Source organism: Aptenodytes forsteri, unplaced genomic scaffold, assembly GCF_000699145.1.
Source record: "Aptenodytes forsteri isolate BGI_AS27 unplaced genomic scaffold, ASM69914v1 Scaffold106, whole genome shotgun sequence".
In the NCBI taxonomy this organism is placed as follows: domain Eukaryota; kingdom Metazoa; phylum Chordata; class Aves; order Sphenisciformes; family Spheniscidae; genus Aptenodytes; species Aptenodytes forsteri.
The window spans coordinates 2,283,423-2,300,100 of record NW_008794080.1 but is presented as its reverse complement, the minus strand read 5'-3'; the positions used below and the strand labels follow the sequence as shown (position 1 = coordinate 2,300,100).

The window sequence follows — 16,678 nt, the reverse complement described above, 5'->3', positions numbered from 1 at the left end:
TACATCAAAGACTTTTCTCATGGGCTACGTCACCAAACGGACTCGGCTCTGGTGGTCTTTGTCAGTATGCTTCAGTTCTGAGCTCTGACCGATGGGGAGAGGAAGGAAAGCACTGCAGCGAGCAATCCCTATTCCAAGAGTCACACCCAGTGTTGAACAAATAATGGCTTAGATCAGATGAGCCGTATTTTTATCAGAAGCCCATACGTTAAAAAAAAAATACGTAGGATATTACAGTTCAGATCCAAGAGGAGGCCGTATACAAATCAAAGCATTTATTAAACCTTCCTAACAATCATAATCAAGTATGATCAGATCCTGCAGTAAATATTACTTCTGATATTGATGATCTGCACTTGGCAGCCCATTTTATCTAAAGGAAATCAAAACACAACTGTCAGGAAATCAATGAGCATTGAGAAAAATAGATGCTCAATGAATAAAACACATTAAGAAAGAAAACTAATGAAGCTGGTAGCCTGATGATTGTTTGTCTCTATATAACTACCCAAAGCTGTTCAGAAAAGCAAGTTTTAAATACTCTCCAAATGTTTGAAAACAACAAAAATGTAAGTTTCTACTTAGAACTATACGAATCAGGATATCAATTTAAATGTCAGGATCCATCAGTTCTTGACTTGATGGGAAGAGTCTTAAATGAATGTAGGCATGTGATATCTGCCGCATTATAAATACTCTAATTAAAAATAAAAGAACATGAGAAAGTGAGTGATATAGCAGGCAAGTCAGGAAAGAAGGAAGCATGTCTGAGTGACTGGAAACCTCCCTGGCATACAGCAGTACATCAAGGAGCAAAACTAAACATTAAGCATTGCCAGCAAGTTTGTGAAGCCTTGCAAATTACCAGGCACTTTAAACAGCTTTGCAGAGATACGAATTTTAGGCATAATCTAGAGAGACTGCTCCAGAAAGATCAGCTGATTTATATGACTGAGAACTGCAACGAACGTGTTCTTTTGTGAACTAATATTGCGTGCCTCTGCTTTTGAAGGTTTCAGTGCTACAGGTCCTTGTAAACCCGGCATTTTGCCATTGCGAACTTACCTCAAACTTTAAACTGAAAATAGCATATAAAAGCAGCGTGCATTTTTATTTTTTAAGGCCACATTACTCACAGCCTAAAGATCAAAGCTAATGAACCAGTTCTATGGGCAGTTTAACTATTATTCCAATTCTTGGCTAAAATGTATTAATTTGAACAAAACCAAAAAACGTACTTGAACAAAAAAAAAAAAGCCACCAACCCAAAAAACGTACTTGAACAAAAAAAAAAACACAACACACCAACAAAAAAAAGGCCAAGAATCAAAATTAAGTTATTTGATTCATTTGGACGTTAATGAATTGCTACAATTTACCTTTTAATCGGGCGTCCCCTCCAAAGGCACCACATCCCCAGTTTCCTGTGGCTATTGCAGAGAGATGTTGAGGTGGAACATTGGGTCGAGAGAAGCCACAGTAGGCCTGCAGGCAGACAAGAGTCAGAAGATGAAGTCGACAGGCAATCTGGTGCGGTATTTCCAAACAATAAGATGATAACAATAGTCGGTATTGTCTGCTAGCAATACCAAATTCAAACTACTTCAATACAACATTAGTCTTCCTTTAAATTTAGGGTCAATCACTAAAGAATTTAAGGCAAGAAGAATTTTGCCTTATTTGGATCCAAGTTAAAAATCAGATACAGGTGCTGACTCCTAGGGATTTCATCACGGCTATAGGAAACTTTTCAGGATAGCCAGAGCAGAGAATAACTTTAACAGTGGATTGTATCATGTTCATTGCCTTTCGGCCCATTTAGCATACATGACAGCTGAACTGCTGTGTCCAACTGAAATTCCTCAAAACTGAAAATAAAATACAAAGTGGCATCTTAGAATACAGGTCTAATGCAATAAATGAGAGTAGGAGGAAAAAGTGTGATATTCACTAAGAAATCTTGAGTAAAGGCAGGTGCTTCCATGTACAGACAAAAGGCTAAATCTCTTCGGGAAGTTTTTCAACAGTACAAAACTTTACTGAATTGGTACAATTGTCTGGTACAGATTGAAGTACTCACGGTTTCACTCCAATCTGATCTAAGCTGCAAATTCAGACTTCTGTTAGTTATAATTTAGCAGGGTACCACGATTCAGAGTTTGCATAAGGAGCTCTTCCACATCATCAGGTGCATGCAGCTTCTTGAGCTCTTTCAAGTCAGAGCTATCTATTAGTGTGCTTAATGTCCAAAGCACGTTTCTACGAAACTAGTGGGGCAAGCAAGCTAGCACTCCGGCTGTGTGGACAATCATTCTTCAAACTCCATCCTCCCAGTGAGGGAAATGGATTGGTGTTGCAACAGGATGCCATTTTCTTTTCAGCTTTTACTTAATGGACATGTATTTCTCAACTCGCCAGGACATGGAGAAAAAAAAAAACTGTCTCGTCAGACACAATAAGAAAGTCAGCAAATACTTGGAAGGACTTCAGCAGCAATGAAGAAAAATATCTAAGTAAGTGCTCCCCTATGATTTTTCATAGCAAATAAAGGATAAAGATAAAACTAATCACTTTTTTTAAAAAGAGACAATGTACCAATATCTTAAATAGACTTCACCTAGGAATACAGAAATATGAAAGCTTTCTGTGAAGTTTTAAAGCAGTTGCTTCCATATGGGAGCAGAAAAGCTGTTCCTTTTGAACTACATAAACAAATCTGGTTTTAAGTTGTACACAACTTGAAATATGTGGTACCTCATTATTTAGGAGTTGTGTGATGTTTACAATTGGTTTGTTTTCATATAAAACTGTTATATATAGTTCTCACAGTTCACACGGTTTGAAATGTAACTGTTCTGCATACCATAATTCTTAGGGAAGCATTTCTTGCCAAATATGAAGCTGTAGCTTTTTTTTTTTTTAATTGGTGACTATGAAAATAGGCTTAATGACATTTATGAGTGGGATTGCAAGCCCAATTATAAGTCAGTTGCTCCTTAGCAAATCTTTATGCTGAAATCAGATACAATGATTTTTTTTTCTTTTTCTGAACAGCTGACTTTAGACAATATTAATCTTGTTTTCTGAGTATGGGTTAAACCAGAAACAAGTGTCAGCCTCAGACAGCTACCTTTTGAGAAAACTAACCGAGAGCTAACATCTGGTTCACAAATATATCTTATAAAGGAGAAATCATATAGGCTTATAAGAAAATACAAGTTGTAAGAAGAATCACTTTGTTTCAATCATTTCCTAACGTCTAACAAAATAACAGACAAACAAAAGAACCTCTGGACGCTGAGCTGTGTCTACTAATACATAATAGACTCGTATTTCAAAGCCTGTGTGCATATACTGTGCTTACTGAGTCCTGATTTATTAAATTAATAGAAATATAGAGTTGGAGCTTATTCCATCAACTTGTTTTCACCCCCAGAAAAATCTTAAGGTTAATGTTAATTTTAAATCAAACTGAAAAAATCCACCACAGTACATTCAAAAATATTTGATTTGTTAAAATATTATAGAACCTCCAATAAACTTAATGAAATTTTTACTATAGTAAACAGAGAATTAACTCAGGCTTAAAATTTTCTTTAAATACCAATCAGTCCTCAAACAACATCAGCCAAACTGACACACTGTGTAAAAGTTGCATGGATCTACCATAATTTATTTTAAAAATCCAAACCCAATCAGTCAGATCATAAATTCCCTAGAGTAGGTAATTTGAATTTTGTATTAAGATATCACTGAAGTTTACAAAATTCATTTACTGTCTTTTTCAGGGCTAATTTCATTACCAACCGTGAAGAAACAAGCTGATGAATGTTACTTCAGTCAAGATGCTAAGGTTTTATGACTAAATTAAATTAGCCCTTCAGCACTGTACATGATTTCAAGGAGGAGAGGAAAAGGAAAAAAAAAAGAAAAAAAAAAAAAAAGATGAGCTTTCAGGTATAGTCCCTTTCCAGCTAGGAATTAGGAACACGCTGCCCTATGTTTGAATTTATTTAAAATGCATCCTATATTATTCTATACCCTCCTATACTACAGAAAGCAGGAGACTTTAACAACAGTAGTATTGTGCCCTTATCGTTAACACCCGAGCTAAAGCAGAGGCCCGCTGCATCTACAAACATAGAAGCACACTAAGCAGACTTAATCCTTAGCATGTTTTGAACCCAAATACAAGCACATATATACTAATGTTATAGTATGCAGTTATATTATACTAATACAGTATAACTGCATAAGCATTCTTGTACTCAACTGTCCAGTAAAAATAGCATTGCCATTGCTATAACAGGCCACAGACTTCTTACTACCTATGCCTTATTCTAGCCATGCAAGGCCCTCATTCTGGCCCATTAGCCTTCTCATTAACTTAGGAGAATTTGCTATGTGAACTGGAGATTGATACCAGGCATCTCTTGTTAGGAGATAAAATTCATGCATGGGATAACAGCAAAGGCCTTGAAAACGTTGGCACAGGTTGAAAGCTAAGGCCTCAGAGCTATAAACAGCTCACTGATGGCAATTACTAGTCATTGAAAAAGTACAACCTCAAGAGCTGGGAAAAGACTGTGTTAGCTTCAAGAAAAGAAGCAGCAGCAAAGCAAGAAGAAAAACAAACAACATGAAAATCTCAGCCATGCAACATGATAAAGCACCTGCCATGGGTTGGGAAAATAACCCCATGTTCCCAAACGGTATGCAGCACATAGTCCAGGGCGGAGACCAAGGGCTGGGAACCATCTAGAAACTCAGTATCTTATTTAAGAACAAGATCCCAAATTAGGGAGGGCAGGGGAGAGAAAAAGAGATGCCCACCGCAGTTCCAGCTGCTCTTCAGCCTGGCAACTTTGATGACTACGACTGCCAAGGACCACAGCCATTGGAGCAGTGCAGTTTTGTATACACACAGCTAACGCAGGGCAAGGTCAAGGACTGACTGCTTTGAATACATAGTGATAATGATTAATAATGTGTAAGAATTATTACTAGGAAGTGTGCTGTTTCTGAATGTCAGTCTAAAAGTGTTTGTTTAAAGGATTAAAACTGGCCTGATTTATCCGTCTTCTGAACATCCCCATCACTGTAAGCTCTACCTGGCATGTATATACACATATTCAGTTGCAACAGCCCTTACAGCTATTGTGCAAATAAAAATAGGAGATTTATGAACAGCTGGATCTGATCTCAAGAAGACATCGATATTTGAAAAGATAAACTCCCAGGTAATATGGCAATACCCCAACAGCAAACAAGAAAGGCGGAAGAAAAGCAAGTGGCACCGTATTTATGAACTGTCACCATGTTAAAACATGAGGCACCCCCTTCTCCACCTTGACTGCAGGGCTAAGTAGGATTCAGCAGAGCCAATCATGGGAAGAGAACTTAAAATCATAATTTAGAAGCAGGACAGGGAAGAGTTAACAAAATGTATATCCAAATTTCATTTGTATTTTTGAAAGTTAAATAAAATACACCTTTGAATAGCGTATCAAAGGATAAGAGTCATTCTATTTGACAAGCTTCTGCTTTAACATTGGACAGTAAAACCCCGAAGTACACCTTTTATAAGAGACACAACTAAGCAGGAACTTCCTTAGCTGAAAATAATAATACAAAAACATTTGAAAAGCTACTATAAACATTAGACTGCAGGCCGTTGTAAGAAGTTACTGGCCTTGTTGAGCTCTCTCCTAATTTTCTCCGGACCAAACTGATCAAGGAAACGTCTGAAGTGAAATGCATCTATAGCAACAATTTCAGTGTAGCGTCGCTGCCATTCATCCCTAAAATTGGAGGGAGGAGAAAAGTAGATGACGTTAGTTGTTTAATATAGGCCATATAATCATGATCCAAAATGAGCAATTCCCTGCAGAGTTTCTCTGTTAGAAGCAGCTAGAAAGGTGAGCTCATAACAGACAATGGAGCGCTTTTTTTTTCTTTGTGGGCCGGGAATGAAAGCAGCATCAGAAATGAGACAGGTCTCCCTATAAAATTTAGAAATACTCTGGCTAGACTTTGGGCATAAATGTGAAACAAATCTAATTACGCAGCAATATTTATTAAGTACATAAGAACGCCACAAGGTCAAAGAAAAGCACTTTGGCTCTCTGTCTTCCTCCACATTTAAATGAGAGTACATTGTGTATGTTTCTATACCAAATGAATAATTCTGCATATACACTATAACAACATCGTTGGAGAAATAAATTCAAGAGCTCAGAGCTTTCTGCTCGGATTCATGATATTAAATCTTATTTTGCCCACATCAGCTGCACTGTGGCACCTGAGGCATCATTGTCAAACTTCTTGTGACGTTACAGTCCACAGTTCAGTCAGTATCTTAACAAAAATTTGGATTAAATACATATAACTGTAAAAGACGCTGATTTAAGAACTGACATATTGGCAGATACCATTTATTAGCATTAATATCTCATTATTAATATGGGATAACTTTCTTAGCTCTTTGGCTCTACTGAAGAGAGCAGGATCAAACAGTCAAACTCTCTATTAAGGCAAACTCTAGGAAATACTTAAAGCACCACGTTTTCAAATTTATAACATTTATTTATTCCTTCACTTGAAATATTTATGTGGAACTTTACCTTGGGGTCTTATCTTCATGGCTTCTTGCCCACCGGTAAGTTTCTGCATAGCCTGTATACTCACTGTACTGCTCAGTACCTGAAACAAATGATTTTCCATATTACATACAAAATATGTACGTATTTTTTCACTTGGAAGATCTTTCACAGGAATCACTGCTTCTCTGAATGAACACGCAGCTCTCAGAAGCAATGCAAAATAGAGATTCATATCTGCACCAAGAATACAAGATCTTGTAACCACTAGAAGCTTCTTTTCCACAGATGATGTGTAGCATCTACCACAGAACTTTACAAGTGCAGATCTATGTATGCTGTCCAGTATATAACAAGAAGATAGTTTTCAGCTTTGCCACTCTCAAGTTCAATAGCTTCTCAATGAACTCCCGGTCATCTTTAAAGTTTTACTGGCTAATATCTGGTTAACAAAGACCGTGAGCCTTTGCGCCACCAGCATTTTGCTTTTCTTTTTTCTTTTTTGAGGCTACTACCTGTAAACACGATGATAAAACAGTCACTCCCCTATTGAAAACATGGCAACCCTACTTCATCACAATTTAGCAAACGTCTGGGCTGACAGTTCAGGAAACATGAGAAGAAAAATATAAAGAGATTCAAGAGTGTATGTGGCGAGCTATATGTTTATACATTTTATTTCCCTAACAAGTTTTGTTTCTCTAACAAAATTAAAATCCATAAACCCAAAGAAAACCCTGATGGTCAGAAACCAAGCAGAGTTCCAACATGACAGTGTTACCCAGTTTGTTGCCCTACAGTCTCTTGAGGGCAACCTTACATGAGTATAGGTAGGACTGTTAGGCTTCCTAGTCTCATTGCCCAATACATCTCCTTCCCTTGTTATTGTTTTGTTTTACATTTGTTCAGCATGATTTCTGCACATGATTTCTTTTGGAAGTGAAACTGTTGTACCTGACACGAATTCTCAGATATCACAGCAATTAACGGCACTGAACGGTCCGAAAGGCCACTGCTCTCAGCCGTGGCAGTCAGTACAAAGAAGCTACTTCTGTAAAAGCTTGAGGACCCACAAAACCATGGTCTGGAACATACTTGGCTGCTCTGTGAAGTCCAGCAGGGTATCTTGGCAAGCATTAAGGGCGGTACGACAGTAGCTCATTAAGACCTCCAGTAATTTTAGCTATTATGCTCTGCTACGCCAACTTCTTTTCAAAGGTTTATCCCAAGACCAAGGAGGAGAGCATTTTAACGGAGAGTAAGGATCATAACCTTTCTAAAAGGCTGCCTTTCACCTCATTTTACCGAACTTCAGGACCTTGCTTCAAAACCTGGGGATGCACAAATGCTTCAAAGAAATACTCCTAAGTAAGGCCACAGCAAAATCAAAACTTTTCCGCCTGTTTTGAGCTTGCAACAGCTGAATTTCAAAAGTAGGGGACTGAAAAGAATACCTTGTTTGGAAAATTTCAGCTCATACAGGTACAGTTTGGCACAAGTTATAAACAATAAGAGTAAGAAGAGAACTGTTAAGCAACCCCTTAATTACAAACAGTGACACCAGCTATGCCTACAAATGTAACAGGAAAATAGGTTTTAGAAAGACGTGTAAGCCAACAGCACAAAACATCTGATTACTGAGACAAGTAATGCCTAACTATTGCACAGATCAGTGATACTCTGAGAATACAAATGTTAAAATTTAATCTCAAAGTTTTTCAAACTCTAAATAAAAATAAAATAAAAGCTGAACAATCAGAAAAATAAAACTATTCACTTTTAACCTCATCTGACAAGGGAATTTGAATGCTTGCTTTCCGTAGTCTCAAGCACAGGAAACACAAGCTGTTAAAAACTGTTTAAAACGATGCATATACTTCAAGACATTTTCCCCATTTACCCAAATTCATTTTAACTGAAAAGACTTATCAGCACTTCTTTAACTCCTCTGCCCTATTATCCACTCATTATTTATTTAGATTTGTCTAGATGATTAACCATACTGAGGGCACACAAATTCCACTCAAGGCTATTTTGCAAAGTTGCTATGCAAAAATGAGTGCGATGGTAAAAGATTCCTCACCAAGAGTTCACTTTCTGTTACAAAATCAAAGTCCCAAAAATTGTGATGGCAGAATAAGCCTATATATTCACACACATCCATGCCTTCGTACAAAGGACAACTGTGAGCAGCTGAAATATTCAGAAGTCAGCCTTCTAATCGAATTGTAGGCTATCAACCTTCAGTAAGATTTTCCTGACATCGGTAAAATTCAGTTTTACTGATAATCTGGAAAAACTGTCTGAGCAAATAGTAAGAAGAGACAGACAAGGGAAGTATGTGACTTTGAGAGCTCTCTTTAGGGGACAACCTAGCAAAACTTCCAACTTTGAAAAGGAAGCATTTTCTTTGGTGTCTAGCATGCGGAAAGAAAAGACTAGGTTATCAAGATATTGTAACAGGATAGATTAAATGACAGTCAAAGTATTAAACTGACTTTTTCAAGGTTCATTGTTTTCATTAATTTTTATGGAAGTGCAGTGTCTGATGACAAAAGCACCAGGAAACAAACAAACAAGCAAACACACACACACATATATCTATTTAAAAAAAAAAAATCAATAACAGAGTAACTCAAAGAAATCACACGAACTCTAAACTCATGTCCCAGAAACCCAAAGTTAATGAAAATCAATGGGTTTTCATAAGTGAAGCTCTGGAAATTTGTCAGACAAAAAAGGTTATTCAACTGGCAGCACTTTTGCCTGTGAACTGCTGGGATACAAACTGCTGCTTCTGGGAGAACAGAAGCAGTACGGGATAAATTGGATATGCTAATGTTCCTGGTGAATCTTTTTTTCTTCTCATAAGAAAAATAAAGGGGTAAAAAAGCCAAGCCACAAATGCAACATAATAGCATAGTTCCATCAGAACTTTAAAAACAAGCTACAAAAACTAAAAAAGCCTACCTAAAGTCAAAAGAAAGTATATACAAGTATAATTCAAAAATACATTCTTTGTGAAACTTGTAATAGTTACAGCATCAAACAAACGGTGAAATTGCCAAGTGTTAGTGCTTACGGGACCTCATCCATCTAGAAAGAGTTGCAATTATTACTAAAAATAAATGTACCTTTCTCAGGCTCCATAGTCTAGCTTTTCATTTGCATATGATCTGCATGGCATTATAAAGTTTCCAGGGATTGGGAAAAACCCCACCATACTGTCCCTCTAGTATTTCTTATGAGCTAGAAATTCTACCTCTGAAGCAGCAGTACCACTAGCACTGAATAAAAAGGAGTACATGTGAAAAGCGCAAGAGTATAGTTTTGTAGTCACCAATATAAACGCACATTTACTGCCAAAAGTGAGGGGAAGGTCCTTCTCTCCCTTTCAATCAGTTCTTCTGATCCTTATCTTGCGCCACCATTAGTCTTCTGGCTCTCCAGACAGTGGCACGATCAGCCTGCTAAATCCAGCTGAAAAACAATTTTTCCCCTCTGAGTAAATTTTCAGCTGAACCAATTATCTGATCTCATTTACTGCACGGGTAATGTGCTTAGAAGTCTCTGAAAATGCATCGCTAAGATGCGGTCAGGACTGGCCGTTGTTCAATCTGTTTATTTAAAGCAAACATGGAACACAGCTTCATCTGCTCTTAATGCTGCCCGAGCATACGTGAACTCAAAGAGGGCGGGGGGAACCAAACCAAAAAACCTGAATGAAAAACACTGACACTTACTCACAGCTCTACCAGAAATGCAGCTGTGGGAATCTTTGGCATTGCTGCTGACATTTCTGTAGGTAGATGTCTGTGTTGAAGAACTTGACTGTTTGCATGACCAGTTCCATATCCATTACAGCAGTGATCTTAAGCAGATACTGTGCAATCACAACAAATTTAATTTCTCTCCAATTTCTCAGACTCTTCTGCAAATTTAAGCTACGCAGTTATACCCATTAGGCCGCTGAGTCAAGATGCATCACAAAGAACGTAATTTATCAAGAGGACTGTGACACGCAGTGGAGACTTGGCTAAGAACCGAGGTGGAAGAGCTCCAGGGATGAAATGAAAATGATGGAATGGCCATTTCCATTAGAGAGGAGCACCATATCACAAATACTAATTGCAAAACACTATAAAGTACTCAAGAAAGCTAAAATAATATTACCGCAGTGAAAAAACATCCTCACCTTTTATTTGTTCGTGCCAAGTCACTATTTTTTGCAGGGGAATGGCAGAAGGTCTTTCGAAACATTCATTTAGCTTTGTCCCCCAATCAGTTGTTACACAGACTGATAGCTGCGCTCTGTTTTTACTCTCCCCAGAAGAGCCTCACCCAGAGGATGGTACTTCAATATGTTAATCTTGTTATAGTATTATATCCAAAATACACAACAGAAATCAGTGATGGCCAAGAATTTTCTGACTCGTTTTTTTAAAAGGTAATCACAAAAGCCAATTTATCAAAAGGTTTTCACAGAAAAGGCATTAATTTTGGCAGGGTGGAAAAACAAAATAAAACACTGTCTTAAAAAGATTACCAAGTATAAGACTGAAAACAAAAGATGCTCTGCCCAGTACAATCAATAGCTCACAACAGGGTAAGATTTGCAAGATCTAAGCTCAAATTTCTGCTACCCATGCACGCGAGAGAAAGAAGTGCTTTGGAAGGACTCTTCCAAGAAATGCGTTCTAATACCTGTACAAATTCCTGACTGTTGAGGCAGCTCAGGTAACTAAACCCAACATTTTTACTATAGCAGACTGAAAAATATAAAATATACATAACCTATTGCACTATTTGCCCAGAGGATCTCTCTGATCCGGTATTTTTTCTTTATAGCTATTCTTTAGAGTAGATTAAAAAAAAAGTATTATAGCATCATTTTATTTTTCAGTCATGAAGAATGCTCACTGTGTTCCCGTGTATAGAACTGAGACACACACAGCATGACCTGGGCCTCTCCAGTTCTTAATAGTGACATTTGGTGTTTTGATGCTAACTGTTTTGATGCAATGGATAATAAAACATTCCAAGTTCTATGACAGAGGTGGAAACAAAAGGGAAAACACTTTTAGCAAAGCACTAGACAGACAGCGCATCTCCATACACAGCCCCTCGACAACATACTGGAGAAGCATTTAGGTTTTGATGTTGTGATTACGAACCCATGACTAACTTACAAGTAACAAACACACATGTTCGTAACTTACAAGATCAAAATCCTTAAGAGACATTTCCTGACTTTCTACCCTTTTTAATGGATGCTGCTTTTCTCCTCTTCCACTTCCTCCCCTTTTCGGTAACCAGGAGGCAGTTCCTCTTCTCAGAGTTTTCGATCCCACTGATCACATCAAATGTTACAAATTCCAGACAGGAACAAAAAAACCCTGCTTTAACGTAACAGAAGCATTACCTGCTAATAGTTGGGAGCAGCTAATAGCTGGTAATTGTGGCTTTTGCCTGTATTGCCCAACAGTATTCTTGAGCTAGGCCTAAAGACACCGAGTCCTCAAATACATTTATATAGGATAAAAAAAGTTCTGTCTGCTTGCTGTCACTTTTTGTTTTGTTTTGGTTTTGTTTCCTTCACGAAACATCTATTGGAACAGCAGCCCTATGATCTTAAGAGGTAGGCTGAAGAAGGAAGCTCTTTGTCAAATGAGTATTGACTTATTTTTATCCCTAGAGCATTTAAACATACTAAACTTCAACTTGAAATCTATTTTCTATATATAAAACCAGAACAAGATGTGAAACATTTTCTGCAAAGACTAACCTGTGATGATGAGACATTCATTGTGATCCAAGACTTCAGTGACGAGCCTCGATACAATCAGTTCTGGGTTGATTAAAAACCGAATTTCTTCTTGTACTAGTCCTGCCCCAGTCACACCACCTCCAACAAAGCGGTTTGCAAAATCAACCTAACAAAAATATATTCAGGAGGATTATGAGATGAGCAAACAGCATAAAATCCTTTCATTTACCAAGGTAAAGAGAGTCCTGTACAGATTTCAATAATTCTGTAAAAATCTGCTGCTACCACTTAAAAATACAAGCAGCAGCACAGAGCATGATTAACAGCATGCCTTTCTCTTTTTGTCCTTTCTACTTCTCAGAAAACTTAAAACAAGTGAGATATTACACAGCAAAATAAGTTCTGCATCTCAAATGCTCTGAATCCAAGTTTTGTGGGTTTTCTTTTAAGAGCACATATTTAAGAATAAAACACATTTCAGTAAATGTGAAAGATGAAACCGGCAAAGTACAGTATTCTTTTTGCATTTTATGGACATTGAAGAATTATTAAGTTGTCCTTTAATAAGCGTTCTGCCCCAGCTGTCCGCACTGAAGCATTTTTAGATTAGCATTGCCCCTGTACCAGTTGTTCTGTACCTAAAAGATTCTCTTATGAATTCTCCTTGAAATGCACTTGAACAAGGGAAGTCATTTTGATCATTAAGGTTTCTGCCTGAAACAGAGCAGCTCTGGACTCTATTTTTTCCTGCAATAATACATATTTTGCAAGTTACATTTTTATATAGACAACAGTTAAAGGATTTGGTTTATTCAATAAAGTGATTACTATTTATGCAAATTAACTGCCCATATAAATTTATAATTTTTAAAAGTCACCTCATCTTTCAAATGCTATTAGCTTCTTACTCATTTTTATTTGGATAGCTGATGAGCGCACATTTACAGGAGGGGAACAAAAGTTGCCAGAGTGACATGAACATCTGTGTAGATTACAAACTGATTCAGGAGTCAGAGTCAAGTCTAAAGCACGCAGAGCCAGCCACAACAACAGCAAGCATTCCTGAAGTCTACCCTGGAAATACCAACACGCTTCAGTTGACTATGATACAAAAATCTTCAACAAGTTCAGCAAAAGTAACACGAAAACTACCCAGGTGTTCAGTGTGCCAGGGCCCCAAATGCAGTTTAACTGTGCTGAGTAGCCTCACCTTGGGCCCCCATCCTCGCCCCCGGCACGTGGCCCCCCTACAAACACACACCCTTGTCCTGGACCTCGCCTGAGACACATCGTGTGTGGGCCCATGCCCAGCCCTGTCCTCTGCTGATGCCCACTTGCTGACCAGACATCTAGGATTGACCTTGGTGACCTGACTCATCACCTTGCCTTTGTCTGACGACCACCAGCCTGTCAGCAGAAACTGTTTTTGTCACCATCCCTGCTCCGCTTGTCCCAGCCAGCGACCCTGCCCGCTGAGGCTGGGGTCACTATGGACTCCTGCATTGTCTTGCCTTGGTCATCCCGCTCCCTCCTGGAGCGAGCGCTCTTCATCTGGGCAGAGTTATGTTGTTTGATAAGACTTGAAATATCCAGGAGGAAAAATATCACATCCTAGGCAATACTCACTTTTACAGAGCGCAACAGAAACAGTATGTGGAAAGACATAATTCAACCTTCTCCCACCTCTGAGGTTATAGTATAGTTGAATAGAGAGACAGCAGAAAAATGGTTATTATTGAGCAGTTGCCGAGTTCTTAATAATTTAAATACACATTTGAGTGCTCAAGTTTCATAGAGTCATGAGACATTTTAAAGTTTGAGCAAAAAGCATCGCAGGAAAAAGTCCTATTCTCCCTCCTCCTCCTCCTTTGCAGCACTTGTTCCTGGCTAAAGAAGTTGTAATTTTTTTTGTGTGTGTAAACAAACTCTAAAGGCAGACTTTTTTTTTTCTTTTAAAGACAGACAAAAACCAAACAACTAATTTGAGAACTCAAATGTGTTCCTTCCTATAGATATGGACAGGACATCCTCCTTATGAATTTCTTTTGCTGACTGGCTCCCAGACTGTAACAGTGGTGCTGGCAGCAGCAAGAAAGTCTCCTGAACCACTGACCTGGTCACTGTCTGGGGCACGAGAATAATTTTTTAGAAATAAACTGAAACCCTTGACAACTCATCAAGATCACAGCCTGAAACTTTTATCTTGTCGATCTTTGATCCTGGTTTGAACCAAGACCTGAAGCTGTCCAGGGCTTGTGATTTTCTGTCAGCTCTTTCTGGAGCAGGTACATGTGCAAACCTAGATGAGCTGGGGAATACTGACAGTACTAAGACTGCCCATGGAATTAATTTTTGATGTTTCTTTTACACTGCATAACATCTTGTCATTTAAGTCAATTGAGGAGAAACAAATAACTTCGTTAAGCTGGCAGACCATAAAAAGTATGACAAAAACATGACATAAGGCCACATTTACTGTTATATGCGCTTACCTGTAGCATACCTTGTCCATTGCTTTCGATGGTGCCTTCATAGGTGACATGCAATCTAGACAGTTTTTTCTGAGATCTATCATTGAGGAAAAATATTGTACAGAAAGGATGATTACAGAATCTCCACACAAAGACATCCATTGTAAAAGAAAACCCATCCAACCCCAAACTTCTTGCACACCTTAACATAAGGTGGTTTTAAAAAAGCCCTGATGGATTACAGAAAATGCATTTGCCTTTTAGAAACAATTTGTAAAGGTTTAACATAGTCAATTGTTCAGTTTCTCCACCTCTTTCACCATAAAACCCCAAATTTGAAATTGAAGTCCTACGTTTTTCACACAGGTTTGTCCCACGTTAACTCGCTAACCAGCAAGAAAGCTGCAACACTTGTGTTTTCATGCTGGTTATCACCCATACTTCATTCTATTTCCTGTCATTTCTGAAATAAAGTAATCTCCCTCTTTTTTCCCCACTCAAACAACAGCACCAAAGATGCGCTACTGTTTTAAAAATTCACTTGAGACTTGTTGGCTTCACAGGCAAACATACATACTGGAAAACTCAGGGCACTCAAACTACTTGTGGCAGTTCACCCACTTCCCTCTGTACTTCTCTCCATAACAATCCATACCAACATTGTTTTCTGTAGTACTTCCAGGCGTGAACCAATTCCATATGAATGGGATTCAGTTATCATTGGTAAGAAATTTCTTATGTTAACGGGATGTTTGACTTACCTTTCCCAGTCTGGAAACTCCTGGAGACACTGCCTTGTAAACGTCACCAATCCCGTAGGTTCTACAGGCAAACCAACCCCAGAGGGAAATGTATTAACTGCTGGAGCTTTAGTCCTTAGATTATTTTAAGTGGTAAGCTTTTAAAATTACAACAAACGTCATTCTTGGCATAAACACAAAAGCTCAACTTTTCTCAAGAGCAGCTTTGAATCTTCTCCTGACAGCCCATGCTCAAATTGAAAACAAGTAACATGAAGACCAAAATATTCACTTCTCTTCTCCCTTTGGAGTTTGAGTATTTTTCTTTTTCCAGATCAAGGAAAAACTATTTCTTAAGTGATTTTCACTTAAACTGTAAACACTACTAGAAAGACTCGATACTTGAAGTAAAATGTGCTGCCACTTAGAAAATAAGAAATGGTGTTCAGTGTCAACAGGCAATGCACAACCTATGGATGGATGAAGCAGCAGCTCCTATTTCCAAGGAAGTCCTGCTATGTCAGTAAAGACGCAGTGTTAGTGGATTCCAGATCAAGCCGTTTTCAGCCCTACCAGGATGCCTGTGAAATGCACGGTATTTCGAATGAGAAAAGACTCCTGCCCTCAAGAGAAAAAGAGGAGCCATTGCTCATTGCAGGAAGGATGCATTATCATCTTCTCTCCATCTTTTACTCAAAAAAGTTCAGTTTTGCAACAGCAAGAAAATATCAGCCTTTTATTGGGTGATGTCATCCTAATAAAAACTTCATTTGAGAGTCATTTCTTTGCTCCAGTAAGTCTACTGCGCTGGCTTGTGAAAAACATTCAAAACAGTATGTAAAGCACAAACATATCCTTCCAAAAGCCTTAAATAATCTTATGCTTTTCTTCAAAATTATAGGGGTTTAGGGGAAAAAAAGGGTTGCTTGCTCTTAAAAAATTAAGCATTCACCTTTTGAGCACAAAGTCTTCAGCTGATATAGTCTCCACTGTGTTCTTTTACAAGGAATTCAATTACCATTTACAATAAAAAGAGTTGCAAGATTATTACAGTAATTTATAGAGCTAAGTTACTTCAGTCTTACTAATTCCTTGGACAAA

At 38.1% G+C, this 16,678-nt stretch overlaps 1 protein-coding gene across 1 annotated transcript in view; it reads right to left on the bottom strand.

Moving 5' to 3' along the window:
* Positions 1 to 33: 33 nt before the first annotated feature.
* PARG (poly(ADP-ribose) glycohydrolase) overlaps positions 34 to 16,678 on the bottom strand; it is a gene marked incomplete at its 3' end in the record, with an annotated part of 62,739 nt that continues 46,094 nt past the window's right edge. Inside the window, exons 10-16 of the mRNA XM_009272691.1 lie at positions 15,599 to 15,659; positions 14,859 to 14,934; positions 12,385 to 12,532; positions 6,624 to 6,702; positions 5,693 to 5,801; positions 1,380 to 1,485; positions 34 to 128 (exon numbers count right to left, since the gene is read on the bottom strand). Of these exons, the coding sequence (XP_009270966.1) occupies positions 34 to 128; positions 1,380 to 1,485; positions 5,693 to 5,801; positions 6,624 to 6,702; positions 12,385 to 12,532; positions 14,859 to 14,934; positions 15,599 to 15,659 (674 nt within the window). The remainder of the gene's footprint in view (positions 129 to 1,379; positions 1,486 to 5,692; positions 5,802 to 6,623; positions 6,703 to 12,384; positions 12,533 to 14,858; positions 14,935 to 15,598; positions 15,660 to 16,678) is intronic.